The sequence below is a fragment of the Tinamus guttatus genome, unplaced genomic scaffold, assembly GCF_059628265.1.
Source record: "Tinamus guttatus ecotype Peru unplaced genomic scaffold, ASM5962826v1 Tinamus_guttatus_pri_ptg000749l, whole genome shotgun sequence".
Classification (NCBI taxonomy): domain Eukaryota; kingdom Metazoa; phylum Chordata; class Aves; order Tinamiformes; family Tinamidae; genus Tinamus; species Tinamus guttatus.
In genome coordinates this window covers 2,038,114-2,063,652 of record NW_028289283.1, presented here as the reverse complement: position 1 = coordinate 2,063,652, position 25,539 = coordinate 2,038,114, and the positions used below count along the sequence as shown (strand labels likewise).

Sequence of the window (25,539 nt, the reverse complement as noted above, 5' to 3'; positions counted from 1 at the left end):
TCTTTGTTTTGAATTTCCTAAGATACAGTCCTCCTTCCATCTTGGACTAACAGGAGAAGAAGCAGCATTTGTTATGTGGTGTACCTTGTGTCATTCTGCAGCGGCCACACTGCAGGGTCTCCTGCTGATCAGTTTTCTGCACTATAGAGGGCAGGCCTTCCTGGCTCAAGAGAAACATTGCATTTCTCAGTTCTACTACTGGAAGCTGTTTCTTTGGTTACCATTACAGATCATGCGTGTTCTGTTTTTATTTCTGATGCTTGGGCGCACCCATTTCATTCATACCAATCTTAGTATTTCTATTACAAGTCTCTGTAAGTTGACTCAACTTACGAAGGAATCACATGAATACCAGAACCAGTGCAAACAAGGAGATTTTACAGCTGAAAGGACAGCAGAAATAATAGAGGTACAGAGTCTGCATTTTCTAGCAACATCAGCTCACCTATTTTTTATGGTTCTTAACTTTATGAAAATGGAACAGAATCACTCACAGCTCTGTGAAAATAGCACTGACCTGGGACTCCCTCATACCACCATCCCTTCTGCCTTACCTGCCTTATGTTGTTTCATACAAACAGGTACTGCTTGAATAAGAAAATACTGAGGAAGGCAAGTATTTTGCATTTGCATTTGCAAAACAGTATACCAATAGACAGGTAAATACAGTAATTTCTTTGTTTTCTCCTAGGACTGATCGAAAACACTCCTAAAGTAAATTTCTGGGCAGTGCTTACAAAGGTGGAATCTGCAGCAGCTTTTTGCTTGGACTTCACTTTAGTTTCTCACTTCATAGATGTTAAATTGTTCCCCCAAAGTACTCAGTCAAGTGCCATATAGTTCAGACTTCTGGGTGGATTAATGCACAAATGCTCAGGGAATGAGCTAGAAAAACACACACACACAGGCAGAAGAAAAATAAGTATGACCAAAAGTATTTTTTTTTAATGCCTGATTCATGATTGTTCTAGCTTCTGGAGTCTACAACAAAAATTGTGGCTCGCTGCCTAAATTATTTTCTACCTTTGCAGTCAGTCTTAAAACTATGCCAAGTGTGGATCTGAGTTTTATTATCCTAGGCAACCTGATAATGTACTTATCCATGTCTAGAACATAAAACAGCCCAGAACAATCAATTTAATTTACTAAAACTTCGACCAATATGCTCTATCTATACCCTTTCTGTTGTTTTCTCTAAATTACTTAATTTGTTCAAGTATCATAGCAAGAAGGCAAATGCAGGACGTTATCCCATTAAAATATGCCATCTTTCTATGGAATATGCCATTTGCCATGGAATATGCCATCTTTCTATAGTCTTCCATTGAAGAAAGATAAAGCAAGACCAGAAAATAAACACATCAGTCAGTTCTCTGAAGTGTTTTTATGAACCGAACAGCAAATGCCGACTGTCTTGTTGACTTTGTAGTTTTGCATGCCTTTCAGATTAAACACTAGCACCAAGCAACACAAGTGCCAATTCCCTTTACTTTTAAGGTTAAGTTTCTGATACAGGGGAATCAGTTGATTCTCTACTATCTACTAAGCCTGCATTGCTTTAATACTGAACACTCAAAATTAATGAACTTAGTACTCAGGCTCTTTCCCTCTTATCTTTCTGATTCACATATTTGCCATGCTCTTCCCCAGTTTCATAATCCCTCCCTATCTCTACCTCAGTAGGAATTATTTACTTACTGGTTTCACGCCCGCTTGTCAGGACACAACTATAAACAGTATTGATTAGTAGCGAGCTGACAAGAATAAGTAAGAATAAAAAGCGATGGCAAAAAAAGAAGTAATTACATAAAAACTGTTGTTTTTATGTATGCATTTTTCCTGCATTATAGTTGAAGAGCGCGGGATTACATTTACATTAGTGCCATATATATTCAGAGAGCAGAAGTCAGTCGATGAACAGCAAGGGCAACCTTCAGACAGGGAACTTTGCTCTGTGTACGTGCTGTGGGGAATGACCAAGCAGTATCCACGCAGGGTGCCTTGTGACCCATAATACAAGCAGAAAATGATGTGACCTGCAGGCAGGGCGGTACTGTCAAAGCCAAATGTCAGAAAACACACGCATACATATGCATATATATAAAAGTGTTAAACAAGCAAAAGACTTTCAGTCCCGCCTTTGCACGTATTTGTCTCCTGGGCGGCAGCCAGCGGAGACAGCCCCGGCTTTCTTTCATCGCCCCCTGGCTCCCTGCCCCTCCGGCGCGCTCCGTCTCCTTCCCATCTGGGGCAGGGAGGCCCGCGGGAGCCTAGCCGTGTGCTGTCCTGCCCCCCTGCTCCCTCAGCTCCCCCACAACCGCGGCCCCGCGCTGAGCGGGGCAGCCCGGCCCCTTTCCACTTGCTGTTTCGATTTCCCCCGGGCGATGCCGGCCGATACCCGCCCTTGCCCGCCCCGCTCCGCGCCCCGGCCCGCCCCGTTCCGCTTCCTTTCAGCCCCGTCCTGGGACGTCCCGCCGGGCTGAAGCGAGCGCGGCCACCATGAGCGATCCGGCGGTGTGCGGCTTCCTCACGAAGAGCCTGTGCGCCCACGGCGGGCGCCTGGGGCTGGCCGAGCTCCAGCAGCAAATCGGCCTCTCCGCGCGGCAGCTGGAGCAGACGCTGGCGGCGGCGGGGCCGCAGCGTTTCCTGCTGCTGAAGGGCCAGGATGGCGCCGCCCCCGCCGTGGTGCTGACCGTGTCGGCCGTGCGCCTCTGCGCCCGCAGGGAGTGCGGCGGCTGCGAGCGCCTGCACCTCTGCAAGCTGAGCCTCATGGGCAAGTGCCGCCGCGCGGCCAGGTGAGCGCGGGCGGGCGGGCGGTCTGCCCCCCGGGGCTGCGCGGGCCGCCGTTTTTATTATTCCTCCTTCTTCTTCTTCTTCTTTTTTCCTCCCTGTCCCCGACTACACTAGAATCTGGATGAAAATAGCATACCGGTATTACTTTATTAGAAACGAAAAAGGTGCTTACAAACCACCTGTTTTAAATCTGGAATATTAAGTTTTAATCACTTAATTTTGCTTAAAATCACTGCTCGTTTACGGCCATATCTCTCAGAGATGGTGCTTAATCTCCTGCTTACTGCAGTCTCTGTTTTCTAGACTTACCCAAAAAAAGGAAGAAGAGTAGGAAGGTTGGGATGCACACAGGCTTTCTAGAGATGTCATCCCTTTTTTTCCTGACTAATCAAAGCCGATACAGAATTTACAATAATTACATTAAAAACAAATGCGGAAATGGCAATCTCGTTGCTAAGAGCCAAAAGTTCCACTGAACTGTCTCTGGAGAAAAAATATTTAACTGGTTCTCCAAAGCCCTGTGTTTTGCTCTGTGATGCTGTTTGCGATGTGCCAATGTCATGCTGGATCCCAGGATAACAGTAGTTCGTTGTGCAGCCAAATCTGAAGGGAAGGCCATGCATAGCTCAGAATGGTCCTAGCAATTTTAGGATGCTAACATTTTCTTATTTTTTTCTGGCTTTACTGTATTGACTCAGTAAAATAAAAAGCTTCCTTATTTGATTAACAAGTATCTTTAAGTGCGTGGAGCCCTCACACATTCAAGGGAACAAAAGTGCGCTGTTGAGTTATTTGCTTCATAATGTTGAAAAAACAGAGAATTCTGGGCTCTCAGTGTTGCTAGGTGTTCAAAATTCACTTTATGCATGTTGATAACTAATAAAAGAAAGAATAGACCTTTGAGAGCATATTTATATGGAGGGTGATTAAAACAATGGGATAGATACAGCGCTGGATGGGTCAGGTACCATGTGGATCAAGAGAGAGGATTATTTTAATTGAAAAAGCATAATCTAACCGTGCTTCCACATCTTGCATTTGTTTTGGTTTTAGAATGTCTGGGAAGAAAAGCATTTGAAGCAGGTCTCTTTGTTTAATGAAAGTGGTGCATCTTGGGATCAAGTCAAGCCATTTTTAACTTGTGTCTGATGAAAAGCTTTTCAGTTATTTTTCCTCCAATATATTGTTAAATCAACCAGATCTTCTACTAGTCTACTTGCGAGCTATTTCATAGCTGGACATCGTAGTTTAGTGGCCAATATGACTGTTGTTGGAATCTAAAGTTAACTCTGAATTTATGTTGATGGCTCTAACCTTGAATGCCTTGTAGCAACTGTTATAGCCATTAATCCAGTGTCTGCAGAGTCCAGGATCGCTAAAAGATCATTTCGCAGGACCAAAAAATGGTAGATATCCACTTCAGAGTTGCATATTTATTTATTTGCTTACAAAGCAAAGTGTCCTACTTATAGTAGAAGGAGAAATGAATGCATCAAAGTATGTGAAGTATTGGATGAGATACAGCACGAGGAAAAAATGTTATTAGAAGTTTCAAAAGACTTTCTAGTTTCAAATGAAGTGCAAGAGGACTGGCACAAGAGAGACTGCATTCCTGGCAGTGCTGAGTGACTTTTTTTTTTTGGTTTTGTATATCTAGTCTTAATGCTGTAATAGGTCATACTTTCGAAGAGTGAGACTTACTGAAGCTTTCTTCCCAGACGGCAGGAATAACAAAATGTGTTGTGTTTAGCTTCATTAGCTTTCTGTTCGGGATCCCGAACTGTTGCTTCTTTACAGTCCCTAACTAGGACAACAATCTTTTATGTTCATAAAATTAAGGTTGTTGTAACCGCCATCATCACCAATGTATATTCTCTTAAAATAGCTTTTCTTCCAAATGGAAGGAAAAAGAGTTGTGTGACTTACTTTGTACTGGAAAGGAAGAAAGAGTCGTCAAAGCTGGCTCCCAATCTGTGCTTTTATCTTTCTTATCAAATGGTCTGGCCATGTAAATGTTTAAAATGGGGAAAATAATGCTATTATATTTCACAGTTATTTTGCTGAGTATTCCATTCTCTACCTGATTTGGTAAGAGAAGCCATCTAAATGCTCATAGAAACTTTTGTGAGACTATCTCTGTGGCTTTTTCCAAACTGTGCAATGTTTAAGATGCTTCAATAAATGAACCTGATTGAAGAAGTGAGCATCTGATACTTCTGTTTTCTTGCAGCGCTTGTAACTACTGCCATGACATCAACACGGCTGAGAACAAAAAAATCCTAAAGACCCATGAGCTGTCTGGTCTCAATGAGAATGAGCTGAAAGTACTGCTTCTCCAAAATGATCCTTTCCTTCTCCCTGATGTGAGTTGTACTGATTTCCTAAGGGAAATTTTTGTTAGTTAAAAGGACAAGAAAGAAGATTGAAAACTGATCTGAATGCTAAACTGTTAAGTTTTGTAACAGAAAGGTAAAGATTAGTCTGAATGACATATAAATGGTAACAGCTGTGCAGGAGAGCACCAGATGAACCAATATACAGATTATAAAAATGGTAAGTATTAATAACCAAAAGCATGACATCAGGAAAACTGTAAAACATTGAGGAGTGTACTATTTACATAAAAGCCACGAGGTCCACGCTTTCATAATGCCACGTCACATGTGTCTAGCCAGTAAATCTGCCCTCTGACAGCAGGAAGTTGACAGTAAAGCTACAGCATATTTGGTGTGCCTGTTACCCTGACGGGAAGACAAACTATAACCATAATGCTATCTAAAACAAGGAAAGAGTGACAAAAATGTTAGCATCTTCACCAGAGATTTACAGAGTGTGATGTGAGCAAGACTGAGGTGAAAAAATCCCCACACAATTATTCTACAAACTTGCAGGGTATAAAACACTTGTCCAAAAACTGTTTGTTCTTTCTTATCAGCAATAGAAGTTCTTAACCAAGAGATGATGAACATCAGAAAGGTGGCATCCCTTTCCCTGGCCAAACTACATAATTCTGCACTTTTGGTGTTTGGGAGTGAGAGAGTGAGTGAAACATATGAGAAAATGACCAAGTGACTGAAGTAAATTTTGTGTAAAATCTTTTCCTTTCAAATTCTTGCACCGATGTTTCAGTTAATTTCCCACATAATTTCCAACAAACCAAAATTTGGTTTGAGTTGATGTTAACTTTGGTTAAACCATGCAATTTCAGGTTCTGTGTCAGTTTATGACACCAATTCTACCTTCAAGGCAGGTCTGTTTCTGTATCTTGTTCCACCTGTGGCTGGTCCTGGTTAAGAGATTACCACAGTACTGCTTGTTACCATTGTTTTTTTGGCAGTTATAAGCTTCTTACACTGCTGGATAACAGTTATATTGTTGTGTAACTCCCTTTTGTCATAGGTTCTGGATGTAGATAGAATAAAACATTTTTTGTATCATTTTAAAATACATAATATAACACATAATATAATATAAAAATACATAATATAATACATTATACATAAAATGCGCTCACTAGAGAATACAAAGGAGTTTTTGGTGTATGGCTTCTCCTGTGGGTCCAATTCATTGCATATCTCTTGTTTGTTGAGTAGGAGCATAAAAAAGTGCATTGTACTTCCATAGGTATTCTAATCTCACAGCATGCTTCATATCGTTAGAAGCTCAAGTCTTCAGTGCAGAGCGCTTTACAAAACATTCTGCAGGTTCTCCTTCACAAAGTGATAACCACACAACACAGGATAAGAGTTTTCAAGGGTAGGTTTGTTATTCTTTATCTTATATATAAAATAACTGTAAATTGGGCAGTTGTTACGAGAAAAAGCTGTCTTGCTCAGAAGTGACAAAGTGAATGCTTTCTTTCTTTCTTTCTTTCTTTTTTTTTTTTTGAAACAACTGCATAACTTTAAAAATGCATGAGTCAGCTGCAAATGCCTACTCCTCCCCACAAGAATTCTGCCCAGGTTACAGAAGTTACAATGAACATAACTGTGCCATTTAGTCACAGATCTTCTGCCACTGAAATTGTGTATATATATATATAGAGAGAATGAATTTTAAAAATATTGATTCTAATGTGCTGTTTTTTGAGTTCATATTGCATCTTTCCTTCCTGCTTCTAGGTATGCCAATTTTACAACCAAGGGAAAGACACCTGCACCCAGCAAAACAACTGCAACAAGCTTCATATTTGCCGACACTTCCTCCGAGGGGAATGTAGATTTCTTCAGTGCAAGAGATCCCACAGCCTCCTGAATGCCCATGAATTGTCTATATTGAAAACTGGTGGGATTGATTTCAACACAGCTTTGAACTTCCAGACTATATGTGATCACAAGCATGTGGAATTCAACGAGGAACTGAAGAAGGCGAAAATAAGTTGTAAGAAACACTGCATTTAAATAGTATTATGAATTTGGCAGAGGTAGAACCCATTCTTCCCTTACCTCACAGCTAAACCTATCATTCTTTCTATGCTTTGAGTGCTAAAGCACAAAACAAGAGAAACTAGAGGGAAAAATGCAGTGACGGAATAGTGTAGGGAAGGAGAACTGTTATAGTTGCATATGCTATTATATACAAGATCACAATTGAGTGATTGCTGATAATCGTGACTATCTGGGATTTGTAACTGTAACTGCTGATCTGCTAAATCAGCAGGAGATTGGAAAATAATACAAGTGTGATGGAAATGATCCTCATCACACAAATTGGTATGGCACCAGTTAGCTGAAGATATGGTCCAGCAGTCCTGTTCATTCAGCCTTCTCTTGCAGGTCCCCGGAGCAGTGCACGTGGTCAGAACCAACACCAGCAGCCTACAGGAGGGGAAAATAGTGATGAAGGTATGCACTGTTTCTAACTGTTCAGCGTTCAGAGCAGTGGTGCTCAATTGGACTTGCTTTCATGGAACTGTACAGCTCCCTGTAGTTGTTGGAGAAGCTTATGTGATTGCCCTAGCATATGCTGAAAGACATAGTATTAGTCAGCCTGCAGAGGAGTAGTGAGATTTCTGCTCAAGATTTGGACAGCAATGGCATATATGTGCCCAGTCTAAGGAGTAGTCTGGGATTGATCTCTTGATTGTTCTGGAAGCAATGCTTTCTTCCATGGGTTGGAGACAGAACTGCATCTATGCGTGTGGAATCTTTCCTCACCTTCCTCCCCAAGGAATGGATTTGTCTGTACTATTGTAAGTTAAGAGGTTTTCTTGTTATGTATATTCCAGTGGGTGAACAGGAACTATTAAATGCCATGTCCTGCAAAGCAGAAGGGCCTTGGTTTTAAAGCGGACTGTAAGAGTAAGAGCTATAGGGGGACAGTAACATCCTGAAAGTTCTTACCTTGGCAATTGCAATCAACTCCTGGCTGTTTTCGGATGAAATGCCAAATGTAGTGTCTTTCTCTTTGAATTGTTTTGGGGAGGGCAAATAAGGAATGATGTGTTCCTTCCTGTAGATAAAAAAGATGATTCCTCTGCTAAAGATTCAAAGGACAATAAAATAGACAAGTGTGATGAGATATGCTTGTTCTACGTCTGGAAATACTGCAAAAATAAAGGTAAGCCTTACCAAAAATAATGTCGTCTTTGGAGAGTCTGCAGAGGCAGAATCTTTTTGACAGCTCAGACAAAAGTGGTGGAATTTGGAGAGGTGGCATTGACCATTATGCCTTCTCTTTGATTCACTTTGATTCCAAGTCACTAATGAATAGTGTCAGAATTGCAAAGATAATCAGGGGAAAGCCAACAGGATACTTGTAAACCTTTCCTCTGCAGGTGATGCATTTATGGCTTGTTTCTGTTACGCTGAGGGGGAAGGCCTTACACATGTTTCTATGGCAAGAACCTTCAAATATTAATTGTCAACACTTTCTGTGAATATTGGACCAATTTAATAACTGGTCTTACAGCATCACTAATGATGATCATTAAAAATATGTCATCCTTCAGTTCTGTCTTAGGTATGCCAGATACAAGCCATATTGTCTTAAGGATACTTAGTAATTCTACCAACTAACGATAGATCTCGTCCATCCCATACCTGACAGTCCAATAACTGGACTCTAGGGAAGTGAGAGATGTGGTAGTGTGACACACAGACATCAGCTTCCCTTCTGTGGCACTGCTCTCCCATCTGTCAATGTGGTGTCCCAGTGAAGAGAAAGTTATGGTTTCTTTGAAATGTATTTGGCAATATGAGCTCTTATGTTGCTTTCCTTGGTGTGACTGAAGAAATACACTCCTTTTATTTCAAGTATCTCTAGTTTCAGTGAACTATCTTTATTTTTCCCAGTAAAGGCCATAAGGCCAAAGAAGAGTATAAAAGTGCTTTTCTTGCTCTCAGTTTGTGTTACAATTGCAGAGCTCTTGACTATATCTGATCTCATTGCAGATAAATGCAAACAGGTTCATTACCATTTGCCATATCGATGGCAGGTATATAATGGGATCACCTGGAATGATCTTTCCATGATGGAGGAAATCGAAAAAGCCTATTGTGACCCCAAAAACAGCAGGTATAATAATGATGGCTGTACTGGTTACTTCAAGTCCCTGAAGAACTGATTTCTTCTCAAAGATGCATGACTCCATAATCTTTGATTACTGAGGTGTTTCGAATCTGGAAGGATGTACAAAATAAAAATATGTTCTTTAAAACAGAAAAGTAAAAGAAGTACCTGCATGGAAATATCACCTATTTTTTAATCTATATAATAACATGCCAATACTTTGCTCTTAAAATTCTACATAGGGTAGTAATTTGTGGTAGGAATTTAGTGCTGTGAATTTATGGGCAATATTTTAAATACCTAATGATAATTTATTTGCAATAATTCTTTTGGGATGCTTGACAACAATTGATATAATGGCATGGTCATGTTGGCCTTTGCCTCTCCAGACAGCAAATGATTTTTTTGAGCATCCAGACTCCTGGATGGTGCAAATGACAAGCAAAATTCCCAGGAGGAGGCCACTTTCAAAGTCTTTCTGCCTGAGCAGGAAGAGTTAATTGCTACATTATGCGTGTAACCCCAAATTGTCTAGAAGGTTGTCAGCCAAACATCTGGTTAGAGACTAAGATTGCATTCAGTCTCTCACAGGCCATAGTTCAGCCCAAAAGCCAGGAAGCGGTTTTCAGAAATTCCAGACATATTGCAGGAAGATATTATTATTTTGGCCCTAAATAACTTCAGCCAGTCACATTATATTAAATAAAATTGCTACCACCTAAACCAGATATTAGAAAATAAAATATATATTGTTAAATTTGGAAACCTCTGAATTTGTCCTCACAGAATAGCAGATAAGAATATTAATTTTGAGATGATGACTTGCGGTACTTCTTCACTTCGACGCCTTTCTACACCGTCATCTGTGACAAAACCCACATTTGCATTGACCACACAGTGGATTTGGTATTGGAAAGATGATCGAGGCCAATGGAGTGAATATGGAAAACAAGTGAGTCCATATACTCCACGTCTTCCTCATTCTGTGCTGAAGCAGTGTCACCTCTTCCCCTCAACTTGCCTTTAGTCAATTAAGTAAATACTTGTGTTTACATTTTAGAGTGTCAAACAAGGTAGTGAAGCTATAGATGTTCTTAACAAACGTGCTAAAATAATGGTAGAAGGGCAGGAACATGCCTAATGTCCTTATACTCAGACTAAACACCAGCAATTGGTTCTTGGTTTCCTATGGCTGGAAATGGAAAGCATCTCCATCAGCATCTCCTCGTATTTTAAATTCTTTTGTAAATGAGAGACCACCCCGGTGTAGAAATCTAAGTAGCATATGTGTGTGTGTATCCTTGCTAATTGTGGTTGTGTCTGTATGTAACAAGTGGTTGGCAATTACACTTTAGGTCACAGTAGTTCTGTGTAGATTCCTCTTCATCCTTCTTTTCACCATTTCTTTCCCTCTACCTTTGGAAAAACAAAACAAAACAAAGGGAAAAGCCCAGTGTTTCCAGTTGGTTTCTGTTGCAAGACATATATTGAGTCTGAATGTCTGGGTATTTTTAAAAGAGAGCCAGAAGAGTTACACTGCTCTGTGCTCTGCTCTGTGCATTTTTTGGTATGGTGGCGTGCAAGGCTGTTACTGTTTTGTCCTTACCAATCTTTTCTTTCTCTGTATCTCCCTTTACTCTTTTTGCTATCTCCTGTTCTATCTTCTCTTTCTCCTGAATCTGCCTCCTAATGGCCCTTACCCAGCAGAAAAGGTCTGGAAAGCCAAGAGTCTTCCCTCCTATGAGCTTGCAGCGCAACTCCTCACTCATCCATCAACAACTCGTGCAAGAGCCTCTTCATGCATCTCATGTCTGTGTCTGACTTTGAGATCTGTTTTTCTTCTGGAAGCTACACTCTCTCTGTTTGAAAGAGGCTTATTATTCCCATTTATGTCTGCATGTCTGTGGTTTTCACCTTTTTTTCTTTCACCCTTTTTATGGTTTTGGCCTTAATTTCACTGTGGACAAGAACCAGACATTTTATTTACCTGCTTAAGAGTGTGTGCATTGCATCATTTCATCTGCAGAATTTTTAATTTGATTTTTGATTACCATTGTCTTGATAAAAACAGTGTTTAATGCTGACCATGTTTAGTGATTCTTCTTCTCTCTCTCTCTCTCTCTCTTTTATCCTAAAGGGAGAAGGGGGTGAGATGACATCACCAGCCTCTGATAGTCTTGAGAATTTATATCTAGCCGATCAAGATGCCACTATACCTTTCCAGGCTGGTTGGCATCATTACGAGATCAATTTTAAAGGTACCATTCTAATTTATTGCTATGTATTGCTTGACAAAAACTATCCAGCTCTCCTAGTCCCTTTGTTTCACTGGCTTTACCAGCTTTACTCCCTGGCAGAAGTGAGGTAGTGATGACTCAGAGGAAATTTTACAAAACTAGCGTTCCCTCTTACTCCTATACTCTGTCCAGGATCTCATGTAGGAGCAGAAATGAGATGATACTGCACCAAGTCATGATAAACCTCCTGAGGTAAAGTCAGGGAACCCTATGAATGGTGAAAATGAAAAATCAAGCATCTTTCAGTATCCATCAAGCTCTTGCAGTAACTTTTAGAGAATATTAATGTATAAAGGAATTAACAAGACATACAGTTTTAAAAAGGGAGTTACGGGAAAGGATAGGAAGCTTGTGCAGATTTTGTCCAGTTGTTCTTCAGTAGACGAGACTGACAATGAAAATGCTGTCTTTCATTAATGAATACCTGCTATCTTTCAAGAATAACTCAACCTTGCAAACTCCTTCAAGACTTTTTCTTTTTCCTTCTCTCTTCCCCTCCAGAAATGACCCAGACAAATGTCCACTTCGGAGCTAAAAGAAGGGTCTGCAGACGTCCAAAGTTTGTGTCTTCTGAAGATGTGGAGAAGATTAAGAAAGGGTAATGCTGCATCTAAGTTGTGGTAATTGGTCAAAAGTACCTGTGAGGCAAATGGTTGTCAGTATGGACTGTCGTTGTGCAAAGAATGCAAATGTTACTGGAAGAAAACCTCTCCACTTGACTGACCAGAAGAGGTACCAGGGCCTCTGCCTGCTTGGTACAGAGCAGCCCAGCTTACAGAGGGAGTCTGTATCCCCGGTCCTATGTGGCATAGGGGAGGTTTTTTTTATTATTATTTAGAAGATGAGGAATATTTCTGGGGAGAGGTGGTAGGAACTGGCTAAAGGGGATGCTGCCTGTTTCAAAGCTCATAGCAGGACTAGAATTAGTAACACCTAACATCTTTTTTTTTTTTTTTTTTTTTCCTGGTTGGAAACAGACAAAGGGATTCTTCTATTCCAAATCAAACATGTCCTGTCCACTGGGATCAATCTGCACTGCCTGAGTTGGGATATAAGGTATCTTTTTCTCCCCCTTCGTAATTCTGATGAAAAGGCATGATAGGAAGGGGGAGATAGTTTAAATGAAGGGATCACATAAGCAGATGGTAAAATGTGACAAGAATTGCTTTTTTGGGTGCATGTGCTAAATGTCTAGATGACTTCCAAAGAGCTTCCGGAAAAGTTGCCAAACTCTTGTTTGTACTTATCATATAAAGACACAAATTCAGGACACATAAGTCCACTACTAAAAATGTTGCAGAGGTGGACAGGTGGACCAGATAAGGAAGTGGATTCTGTGAACTACGTATTTCTTCACTAGAACCTGGGCTGAGAATAAACCCTGGCTGCATCAACTGTTATAAAGCCATAAAGAATACTACCATGATGGTTGTCAGTGGATAAGGTTTGGCCTGGAAAGCTAGAAAGATCAGTCTGTACATGCTCTAAAGATGATACCCTCCACTATCACACACATAACAGACCTGAGCGCAGTCCGTAGCCTCAAAGAGTGTCAGAGAGAAAGCATTATTGTCACTAGTATTTAAAACTATTTTCAGTGGTCTGAGAATAGAGTTACATTGGGAGTAGTATGAGCAACAGAAGTACCACTTTTTAGCTTACATGAGCTGGTCCTGTTATCCTACTTTGTGCTGCACATTTCATTTTACCCTGACTCTCCTCTTCTGCTGGATTATGCCTTACCTGTTGGAATACCAGTGTCTGTGTGTCTGTATGTGTGTGTGTAAGTCATCCACGTACGGTTCTGAAAAATCAGTAGGCTAAAATTCAGGAAATTTGCTCTATAGGTCAGCTCCTTCTGGATAGCTAAAACCTATTTTCCACAGTTAGTGTAAAAAGTATTTTTTCTAGATTGTATCAGATAAATCAGCAGAAGCTGTATGTTTAATTCATGACAGTTTGTGTGGGAATATGGCAGCTGCACCTCTTTTAAGAAGCATAATACCAACCTCAGCTGACATTTTTTAAAGGAATGATAGGAAGAACAATACCTTTGTCCTTTTTAGATCTCTCTGTTACATGTATTTCCTGCTTTTCTCACTTTCTCTGCAAACCTCCATCTTAATTTGAGTTGAGTCCATTTGTTTAGGTGTTTCTGAAGTCACTGAGGTAAAAGGCTTATATACTATGATAATTTGATGCCCAAATCAATGGTACCTCTGGTACTTGTGTGGATGTGTGAAATAGAAGGATCATTTTGTTTTCATGAGCCCGATTTGCTTGCTGACCTAAAAAGACTGAACTTGTAAATTCAGTGTCTTTGATACGAAAGGAGAAGTTAACTCTTTATCTAAAAGTGACAATGACAGTAGTACCTTTCAGAACTAGGAATCAAAGCCTGGACTAGATTAAGCATTTTCTCTGGGACCCTAAGCATGTTTTTTTACAGTAGGTAATATGGGGAGTGACTGGGATTCTGGATGCATGCGGCGACTGTCATAACATCTGACAATAACAACTTGATGAATTCCCTGTTCTTCAAACACTGGCAAATAATCCTGGCAAACGTTTCTGCGATGGAAGTGAAACATTTCAAAAGGAGCATCAATGAGATAATCTTCCTTATTTAAAAGCAGCAGCTCTGCTTTGGTAGTATAGTTCATTTGGAGTATTGTGGTGTGTTACTCTGCAAATCCTTTATTCTCATAAACCTTCTCTGTCCAGTGTAGAGTCTGTAAAGTACATGTTAGACATAGAGAGCACCAGTTCCAAAAGAGCTGTGAATCTCTTCCATCTTTGTTTAACAGATCAAGTGGAATCAGGGGATCGTAAGCCTGCAGTTGTCACTAGCTCTTGATGCTGTGTTCCAAGTTCTACCTTTCATCCAGGACACAGACATGAGTGCCAGCAAGGCAGTGTGCCTCTGTGTCAGCAGATGGGTCTTTGTGTGGCTGCTGTTTTCCTGAAGCCCCACAGGCATGCCAATGCTTGCTGTGCTGTAGTGAGAGCGGGAGCTGAGGTATCAAGAGTCTAGCTTTGCACTCCATAAATGGCAGGCATATTTGGATCCACCCAACCAATCATACTGCTCCCGAGATGCATGTTAAGAAGACATCACCATTTGACCTCACATAGTGTGTAGCTGAAGTCGCCATGTGGTGTTCCCCTTTATTAGCAGGGGATGCATCTCGGAGGGCAGAAGAATGAACCCACACAGTTTGGCTGCAAGAGGACTGGCTTTGTTGCTTGTGAACCATCATATTAAAATATAATTCATGAACCTGTCCTACAGGATCAGGCCTTTTACCCTGTAGCTGACCCTCCATTTCACCCAGAACTGTGAGAGTTCCTCAGCAGAAGATGCAACATAGAAGTATATTTTGTAGTCTGAATAGGAGCTTTACACATGTCATTAAGAGTTGTAATGCTTAAATATATTATAGCTATAATTTTCACCCTAAAGGTGACGAAGAAGTTGATCTCTGGTATCCTAAGCTGTGCAGATAATGAAATCCTGACTCAATCAGATGCAAGTATTGCAAATTGGCTTTGAAAAGTATTCTTGCATGAGAATTAATGTGGGAAATATCCTTCCACTTTGTAAAAGCTATTTAATAAATCCAAAGAAGAAATTCTTCTGTGTGCAGCTGACTTTATTCTTCTAATTCTTTTTCTCCTTATAAGACTTTCATGTGAAAGGCCTCTTCTTTATTCAAGTATTTAATCAACAAACTGGACGTGCTGTCTGAAAAAAGATATCATTGTTTGGAGTGTGAAGTCTTTTTTTTTTCCTCTCTAAACTCGTTTTTAGATGGAGGATGAAGTTTGTGACAAAAAGGCCAAGCTGTAGGTTTCACGTTAACTCCTAGGAGGATCCTAGTTTTCCTTCCTGGACTATGTCTCTGAGACAGGGGATGTAGGGTTTTTGACCTGAAGTCATAAGGAGTCCCACCTGTCTTAGGCAGCAGTAAAGTGAGAAGTGTCACCAAATTGCATCTCTCTGTGAGCATTATGCATTTTCGATCTGGTTTACAGAAGTGGTCATTCTAGAAGACTAAAGGCACAGATGACTTTGGAGATAAAACTGCCAAATTCATGCATGACAGAAGGAAGCAAGAGAACATAATTCATAGTTTAATTCTCTATTTTATTGACTTTTCATTGGAGGAAATATCAACTTTTAGGTAGCTTGTAAACAGTGGGAGAAGTATTGGCAAGTGTAGGCTTTGTTTCCCCTAGCAAAGGAGTAGGTATGTTTAATTAAGCAGCCCTGCAGTTCCCGAAGCTTTTATTGAAGTGTGAGTTTTTGAGTTTTAACTTGGGAAAGCTAAAGAACCATGAAGCTGGATGGCTGTACAGATGCTGTGTGTTTCCTTTGTAATAGCCAAAGCTTCCTGAAATGTCTGGGGACAAATGCAAATGTCGTCTAGTAGCTTTTGTTCTTAATCTTAATGGGTCAGGTAATTTTAAGATTGATTTCGTACTGCAATCTAAATTTTATAGGTCTTGCCTCTTCCTTGGACATGATAAGCATTTCACTGAGCCCTTCTATACCTTCAGGGTGCTCCCACAAGAGAGGCCAGGTATCTTTCTGGAGCAGAAGTGATAGGCTGATTCGCATATCTATTGTCTGCCCAAATTGCTCACATCAGTCTAAAGCACCAAATTAAACCCTCTTAGGTCTACCGGGAGTCCCTTGAAAGTACGTCTTCTTTGGTTTGGCTTTTGTGTGTTATGAGCTACCTGGAACTTCATGGATTCTTTTGCTCTGGTTTGTATTTTATAGGCAGTGGAGCTCACTAGTACATCCTCTGAATACAAGTTAATACAGAAGATGTTTGAGAAGACTATGAAAAGACACTCTGTCCATAGGATAAGTAGGATCCAGAATCCATCCCTCTGGAAGGTTTTTCAGTGGTTCGTATCTGTTCTGTCATTGTGAAAGGGAGGGAGTCCCAAGTTCTGTCCTCCTATACCTGCTTCCAGGAAGGTAAAGAGGTTAACAGCTGTGCTTTAAACTGCACCTGTGTTTGCTTTGTAGGAGCAGTTTCAGAAGTGAAATTCAGTGGCTAACTCCTATAAGTTAGACTCATCCTTTAAATTAGTGATCACTGAGTTCCAGGGCTCCTTTGGGGCTTTCAACATCTCTATGAGTAATATTGAATTGCTGATATTGCCAATTTGAATACCAGTAGATTTGAGTTGGCACCGATGCAATACATTATGATGTTCAAGTTTATTTCTTTGTAGAAAAAAAAAATCAGACATTGCTTTTTCATAGCAGAGTTGTATATTTCAAGCAAAAGCACCAGTATTTAATACAAATGCTCAAAATTCTACAAAATGGTATTGAAGAGGAAAAATATTTCTCCAAGGAATACTTAAACCTGCAAAGTGGTTTAACCCACGAAGTCCTTGCCTAATAACCTCATAAAACTTTTACAGCTAGCCAAACTTAGTCATGTCAAAGCATCTAAAGTGTATGCTTTTCTATCCTTCCTCCAACAGTGTCTGAAGACTTTTAAACTAAAATGGAAGATTATGTTCTCCACGAGCAAATTTTGGTCCATTGCTCTTAACTGCTCATCTATGCTTCTTTTTTTTCAATGAGCAGTGCTTCTCCTCTTTCCCCTGCTATGGCTACCTTGGTCATTTTCTGACAAATCTCGTCCACTTAAATATCTCCTGAAAATCCGTGGGAAATTTTGATGCTGTCAAGTGGTGGTGGAACATCCTAGCTGCATCTTCCCATCGTGTGGTTCATCTTTTGAGGCAGATCATAGCGCATTCCCTGAGCCTAGCCTAAAAGCTTTAGGTCTTCAATGGTGTTGAAGGGTAATTTTCTCTCCTGCCTCTGTCTGCCCAGCACACCAGATCTCACTGAGCGGCCAGGCTGCTGGAGGCTTACAGCAGCGCAGGTCATCGAGGGGTTGTTAGGAGAGCACAGCCAAGGCAGAAAGCCCAGCTCAGCACAGCCATGTCCCCTTGCAACATGACTGTCCCTGTATGCATGGCAGTTTGAGTTCAGCAGAGGAGCAAGGAAAAGCTCCCTCTAATGTTTCCCCATTGCTGGAGTGGGAAGGATCTGCAGTTACCACCCCCCACTCTCCAGAGGAAATTTGGGATGGGAGGGGTGGGACGGGAGAGGAGAAAGGAAAGCAGAGCTAGTAGGACCCTGCTGGGGGCAAAAAGATTGATACAGGAGGGACTGTCCTAGCACTGCTGCTTATTCCCGGCTCTCTTCAGCGAATGTATCTAGAAGCGCTGCACAGTGGGATCAGTTTATTGCTCCTCTTGTAATTCTTTGTCGTGCTGCTAGTCTGTCTAAGGAGACAGAGTAGAAAGCAGACTGGAAATCTCATCCAGCTGATACTTGCATGCACACTGTGTACTTAGGAATGTTTCTGGTTTTGTTTTTAACCCCCTCCTCTGTTTTCTTCCACAACTTCCTTCCACACTGCCTTCTTCTGTTAGGCAAAAGGAGCAGATGAAGAAGGAAAATGGAGGGAAGGAGGTAGAGGAAAGGCTCCTGTTCCACGGTGCCAAGATCTCTTTCCTGGAAGTTATCTGCAATCAAAACTTTGACTGGAGGATTTGTGGAAGCAATGGAACAACCTACGGAAAGGGTACGTAGGAAGTGACTGTAGGCTTTAGACCTTAGGCTCCCCTGTGGAGAGCGTCCACTGAGAGTACATGAGAAGCAGTCAACGTTTGGAAGGACTCTTTAAGTACAGAGGGCAGTAATTGGTAGTAGGATTTTCGTTCCATCTGGAGAGGGCAGGATTTGCCTTGTGCAAGGTGATGTCTTTTCTCCAGGTACAGAAAGAATTCAGGGATTTGAAAGAGTCTGTGTTGCTGCAGGTGGGAACTCTTGAGGGCTCAAGGTCATAGTTGGAACTTGCTAGAGAAATGGCTGCTGGCTTCTATGGCAGGGAGCAGGAAGGACATGAAGTCCCTGCGTACAGTGAAGGAAAGTTCTCGATTGCTTCTCTAACCTTCTCATAACGACACACATGACTGTAACGTCTGGGATTTGGTTTGTTTGATATCTGCATATACCTAAACATGAAAGTTCTGAATAGAAATTCTGTGGTGAAATGCTTTGACTCTTGTCAAGAATTCTGTGGTAGTACATAGGCTGAGTACAAGGAGCCCTGCAAGTTGGGTCAAAGACCTCTGGAGAAAGGAAGGAAAACTCCATTTTCCAAATGTACCTTTCCAAATTAATTCCTTCTACCATCTTTTCTCACTATTTTCTAGGAAGTTACTTTGCCAGAGATGCTTCTTATTCCCATGAATACTGTCAACCTGCCGTGAAACCAGCCGTAATGTTTGTGGCTCGTGTATTGGTTGGAGATTTTGTTGAAGGCAATGCAAGCTATGTTCGCCCCCCAAGCAAATCTGCTAGTATGCTTCGGTTTTATGACAGCTGTGTGGACAACAAGTTAAATCCCTCCATTTTTGTTGTCTTTGAAAAAAAACAGATTTACCCAGAGTATCTCATAGAGTATAAGGAGGCAGAAAAGAAATGTATTGTGTCTTAGAGAAGGATGAGAGCAGGCTGTATCCCTCATCTTATTCTCCCTTTTACTCAGTGACTTTTTCTGTACCCCTCTTCTGAATGTTTTACTGAAGAACTTCCATACTGAGGAGGGCTGGAAAAGAGAGGTGGTCTTTAAGAATCTCATCACCTTGTCTTCTCCTCTTCCTTACCAAAATTGAAGAAACATTTGCCTAAGCAGAGTAGAACGATCAGAATCAAGGTTAATTTTGTGACTTTGGTGGGAAAATAATGGTAAACAGTTCTTTTGGAAATAGGTGAAGAGGATTGATTTCTCTTTACTAACAGGTTCAGGTAAGAGCAAAATCAACAGTATGGTAGTTTTCAAGCAAACTCCCTGTTTTTTTTGTACTTCTCCAACATGCTCCTGTAGTGTTTTGCAATGTTGAGGGCTTTGTGAAGTCTTCAAGGTTCTTTTCCATACAGAATATGGCTGTTCTTGATGCTCTCTTCTGTCACAATTCTAAGCAAGTTGAAGTACTTAAAAATGATGTGACTTTGCTTTCAAAATGCCATCTATTAATGCCATACTAATTTCATGTTTAATGCAGTAAAACAAAACTAAACTTCTTTTAAGCTCATAATGAATGCTCTCCAGTGGAGAAGTTTAAGTGGTCCTGTGGCAGCTACTGCTCTTCAGATTAGGGAATTGTTGGATCAAATTCTTTTTGCAAATCTGCAAACAGTTACGGTACTAACTTGCTCTGGACCTAGAGAGTGCAGACAGGCGAGCAGAACCCAAACTGTGGAAATCACAGTCTAGGAATCAGCTTGTCCTCAGATATAGTGTTTTGTCAGCAACTAATGGCCAGAAGCACGTAAAAATTCTGTCACAATATAGGCCAGCCTTTAAAATGAATGTGCCTGTACATTTTCCCTGGGTTGCTCTTTCACAAAAACGAGTAGCCTCCCAGCTAATTCTTCTCTTCAACACAAGTCAGTAAATCAAATGTACTACCCAAAGATCAGAAATTACAAAGAGGGTGGGGAAGTGTAGAAAACTAGGCAAATGCATTGCAATAACTCTTTTAGAAGTAAATGCAAATACTCATTGCTAGTAACAGAAGGAGGAAACAATTTTATTCTAATTAAAGTCTCTCGCTGTGCCTGTAGAGTTCCTCAATCACTTTGAGATATGCAGTTTATTTTCAAATAAAATGTATTTTCAGCCACTTTTTGCTTCTTTGTGTGCATTTAACCTCCTGCAAACTTCTACCTTTTTTCTGGGTTAATGACCTGAAAAGGGAAGAAGATGTGCAAAGAATTACTGTGATGGCAGGAGGATGGAACATGCACAGGAATCCACTCTTGTGTCCGTTAGCACCTAAGCCCTGCCAAGAGGACTGCCTCACAAGAGAAGTGCAAGGCATGCCAGAGGCACACAGCCCTTTGAACAAGGATGTAACAGCTGCAGACTTTGGTCTCAGGTGTCTTTTAGTCACTCTGGTTCAGAGGGACTGACTGTCATAATCCCTAGTGGCTCCACAAACACTCACTTTTGAAGGAAAGTGGGCTACGGTTAGGAGACTGTATTTTCAAAGAACCTTCCTGACTGACTTCCCCAGGGACTTGGATTTCAAAGGGCTTTCTTCTGGCAATCATGGTCAAAAAGATTTTGGTACTATACACTTTTTTAAAAGGCCCTTGTAAACGGCAACATTCTTTAAAGCTCTTTAAAAAAAAAGGACCACCTAGCCACCAAAGCATGGTGAAGGAGAGCCATCCATGCAATACTGCCTTTGTGCACAATCCTATAAAATCCTCTGCATGCACTTCCAGGTGACTTTCCTCTCCCTAGAAAGTCTTCTAAACTGAGGGCTGAAAGGTGCACCTCACATAGGTAAGAGAAGGGTCATGGAGGGGGCCAGCAGCACTCTGAGCTAAATACCTGCCAGAAGGAGTAAACTCCTTGCCGAGTCTGAAAATATTGGTGTTGCTTTTGAATTTCTGGACATGACTTTCTCGCTTCTCCTATAAACCTGTAAACGCACAAGTTCTGTGAACCCACAGCAGTGGTACCGTCAAGGGGCAAGACAGATAAACCTGAAGAGCTTTGAAAAGGTGAGTTACCTACAATTCTGGAGCAAATATTCCAGTGAAATGAATTTATGCAAGTATTGCCCAGCAGACCATGTATCTTTTGATCTCCATTCTCCCTTTCAGCCAGATTCCAGAGGTAAATCTCTTATGAGATGTTCCTTGGGGAACGGGGTGGTTGGATGGGGACATAAAAGAAGGGCCGGCAGCCTCTCCTCACTCAAGCGCTTTTGTTTCACTAGGATAACACAAACCACATTGAACAGAAGGAGTAGCTCCAATATTCTAAGTCAAAATAAGAATGGGAAAGCAAAAGCAAAGCAGGAAACCGGAAGGTCTCATCTGCAGCAAATGGTGTAGTACCAGTGGAGTGTAAAAGCCTGAAGTCATCAGAGTCTGTTAAGTAGACAAATCTACAGGTTAACAACACATTTCAAAAACTTCTCAGTACAAGCAAAAATGTCAAAGACAAGCGCTGACTTAAGCAGATCTGAATGTACTGATGTAAAGCCGAACTAGATTTCAATCCCAGTGTCTTAAGGGTCCCTGCATGTCATTGTTTCATTTGCATCCATTTTTGCACTGGATCACTTAGCTCCATTCACACTGGTGACAGATAGTTAATGGTGAAGAAGTTCTTCATTTACGCATACGTTTCCTCTCTCAGAAAAAGCAGATCTATGCAACACTGCCATGGCTTCCTCTTGCAATTCTCTGAAATAGTGATTCAAGAAGGACTACATTGATGCTGGAATTCAAAGCAAGGGTCTATTTCTGGTCTTATATATAAAGATAAAATATCAACCACCAGAGAGCGCCACAGAATAGACTGGATTTTCCATTTCCGTAAACACTAAGTAAACACTAGGGAAAAGACAGTCATCAGAAACCAAGGAGGCCTGCTGTTTGTGGAAGGAAGAGTTTTACCTCTGCCCTTAATGACAGGCAAATCAGCTTAGAATTTTCTTTAAAGTAATGCATATCCATGATGGATATTACTAACGTTTTATGGTATTCTAGCTTTATTCTACCTACAGATCAGATCATATCTATATATTGGTCAGTGCAATATTGGGCTAGTCTCTCTGCTACAGATATACCTCTTCGCGAGCAGTGACACAGCAAAAGAAACCTGTGCTTTGCTCCTGATGAAATCAAGACCACAAGTAGCACACAGCCCCCATAATCTGCCAGATAAATCCACCAAGCGCCTGCATTTAAGCCAGCTACTAACTGCTCCATGGACCTATGTACAGTCCTTTTGTAAAGGAAGAACACACACACCCCATCAAGCTCTAATGCTATTTTAGACTGAGATGTCACAAACGCACATGCTCTACTGTTCTCAAACTGCTCCAAGATTAAAAGCAGAGATTTCAGCATGTGGTTGCTAGATGTGCTCTTAAGCCAACAGTGCATTTAGCTGCTCCATAGGAGGTGGAAATTTTTACTATCTGTAAGGTCATAAAATCTCCTGTGGGAAGCAGAATCCAGACCTTGATTCTGGAGTACAACAGTCCAGAATTATATTTGTGACAACCTTTGTTACCTAGAATGTGAATTAAGTTGTTTGGAAGGATGTGAAGAGTGTGGCACCTCTATCTAATTTCTGTTCTGATGACAGAACAAGGAAACCCTATTGAGAACGTAACTGAAAATTTACAGCAAATAGGGGACTTACCGGAATTGAGGTTAGACCAACCTAAACCCAACTTGCCAAATAGACAAAAAAGAATGGAAAATGCCACAGGGCCGGACTTGGGGAGCGGCCTCGATTATTTTGGCTGCTGTTACAGAAGGGCATTGATAGACAGGAAATTGATGGGAAACCAACAGAAGTATTACGCTAACGGGCACGCCAACATCATGTCCGTACGGTCCAGGCAACCAAGCAATGCTCAGGAATAATGTCTGAGCCCGATAGATCACAAGTGTTGTACCCGTAGGAGGATGTAGAGCTGACGACATTGCGATTCAGACTAGGTGGGGCCTGCACCAGATTTTCCCCCTCAGTCAGGAGAAGCTCGGACACCCGAAACGAGAATAGGGGAGTGACCAAGCTCCGGTATCTGAAGGGTTCCAATTTAACATCACTCGCTGAGACGATCCACTGTTTGTTACACGTACCATTTATTGGTCGGAACAAAATACACAAATGGTCTGCGCTTTGGTGGACACCGGAGTGGAGGTCACAACAGTGCATGGGAACCCAGAAAAGCACAAGGGGGAGGCAATCCCCCTTTGAGGTTTGGGTGACCAGCCCGTCAAGGGAAAGCTTGAGACGTACTTCCATCAAGCTATGCACTGGACTCCATCAAGCTATGTGCTGGTGCTGTGACCAGGGAAAGTCCAGATGATCCAATCAATCAGCGTGCTCAACGATAGAGGGTTGACCAAAGAGTGGACACCCCTTACCCTGATGAGAGGGATACCCTGTGTGAATCGTGCGGTAACCACCTCAACTGTAGCATAAGAATTTGGAGAGAACTCTAGTATCTTCCCTGCTAGGGAAGGGTTGTTATTAAACCGTAGAGGAATACTTGAATGGGATGCCAGGGCGGGGGGATCCGCTGGCTACGCCGAGATGTTCGCATACATATTGTCCCTAATGCGGAGGTTTTGCGGTTCATGTATCTCACTCCACAAAGTGCCAGCCAACACCTGCTCTTGCTAAATCCCAGTCAGAGTATAGAGAAAGATTTGATACTGGGCATCAAAAACTTGTCCGATCAAAAAGTTAAGCTATTGTCTGGACCATTGGTAACCATTGTCCCTGTGTACCAAGTTGCACCAGCCGAAAGGCCTTTCCAGGGATTTCCTGGGGAAGGAGTGTGGTACATTCCAGCAGACACTCATGACCCCATAATAAATAATAGCTGCCGATGATTCCCGGGTGGTAACCATTGCCATAGGCGGAGATTCGGACTGGAAGAGGGTCCCTACGGATCACCTTACATGGAGTTGAGACAGGATGGGCCAAGAATCGAAATAATCCCTGAGACGGCGAAAACAAGATTTCTGGAAAACTAAGGCAACCCCCTCACATCCCATCCTCACCCCGACCCCCATCCCTCCTCCCTCTCTCCCCCCTGCTCCCCGCGAGTGGATCAGATGTTCTGGGGGAGGAGGAGGCAATCAGTAGATCTAGAAGCCTGTACGGGGGCTGAGGTTTGTATGCAAAGATGATGCCCTTAAGGCGAGCAATGTTTCCTTTGATACCAAAGAGGGCGTATCCCATTTTGGGATCAATCCGCAGAGTAAATAATAAAACCGCATTAGCTTATGTAGGGAAGTGAGTTTAATGACTCTAATACATGTGCTTGCAATGTAGTTATTATTAGAGGCTATAATTTTGGGTATAAGCCACCCATGTTTACTAGTCAGTTGCTAATTAGAAATTATACCGTATATCATAGCAGGAACCCAACCCCAATAGGTATGGATTTATTACTTGTAAAAAAGTGTTAGAACTTGCAAATTTACAACAGCTGTTAGAAAATGCTAAGGTAGAAGCTAAAAAGATCCTAATCATTGTGCATCATGATGGCAACAGGATAAAGCAGGTCACGGAACGGATTAAGACAGTGGGAGCGCATCGCTGATGCAGAAATTTTCTTTGGCTGTCACCCAGAGCGACTGGTGTGTTCAATGCACTGCTTCATCCTGTCGCAGTTACACTACTACTGCGAATCTGTGTGTGTTGCCATAATAGCAGCTTGCTGCTGGATGAGGCAAGTGAGACACTACCTTGGTAACCAGCTGAAAAGCCTAAGCACCTCCTACCATAGTCAAGGACAAGGCTGGGTTGGCCTCTGTGTTTGTCACCAAGAAGAACCTTGAGTTCCACTGTTGGCTGTAACCCATTAGGCATTGAGCGGTGGGGACACATGCCATGCCAGACCTTGATGTGAGTGATGGCCATCTCTCTCTCTGAGGGCCATCTAGGAAGCGAGTGTAGGCCAAGCGACCTGCTGCTGGGATGAGTAACAGTTAGCGTAATCAACTTGTGACTAAGTACACAGAACTCGCCTGTAAATTCCTTATGCTATCTCGCACGTAGGCCGGCCAGACTCTTTACGCCACCCTGCACGGTAGGGCAACTTACCATTTTACAGCCCCATGTGTCCATGGTTTAAAAACAAAAAAAAAAAAAAAAAAAGGAGAGAGAGAGAGAGACAGAGAGAGACAGAGAGAGATGCAGGAACACCATTGCTTGAAGGCATTGGCTCCAGGGATCACTGCCGCGCCAGCATTGACCACACTACTGGGATGCTGGCTGGCAAAATCTAGCAATGCTACCACAACAGCTTTGCCATCATTGTTGGTAGATGTGGACTCGGA

The 25,539-nt window shown here is 41.7% G+C and overlaps 1 protein-coding gene across 1 annotated transcript; it reads left to right on the top strand.

The window, feature by feature from the left end:
* Nucleotides 1-2,473: 2,473 nt before the first annotated feature.
* Nucleotides 2,474-19,304, top strand: LOC104573549 (protein mono-ADP-ribosyltransferase PARP12-like). The gene is made up of 13 exons (XM_088537383.1): nucleotides 2,474-2,795; nucleotides 5,024-5,156; nucleotides 6,915-7,173; nucleotides 7,569-7,637; nucleotides 8,251-8,352; nucleotides 9,186-9,309; nucleotides 10,090-10,255; nucleotides 11,441-11,561; nucleotides 12,102-12,198; nucleotides 12,578-12,656; nucleotides 16,387-16,517; nucleotides 18,075-18,226; nucleotides 18,861-19,304. Exons 1-13 carry the CDS (start codon nucleotides 2,500-2,502, stop codon nucleotides 19,142-19,144), a joined length of 2,013 nt encoding a protein of 670 aa, XP_088393509.1. The 5' UTR covers nucleotides 2,474-2,499; the 3' UTR covers nucleotides 19,145-19,304.
* Nucleotides 19,305-25,539: the final 6,235 nt, after the last annotated feature.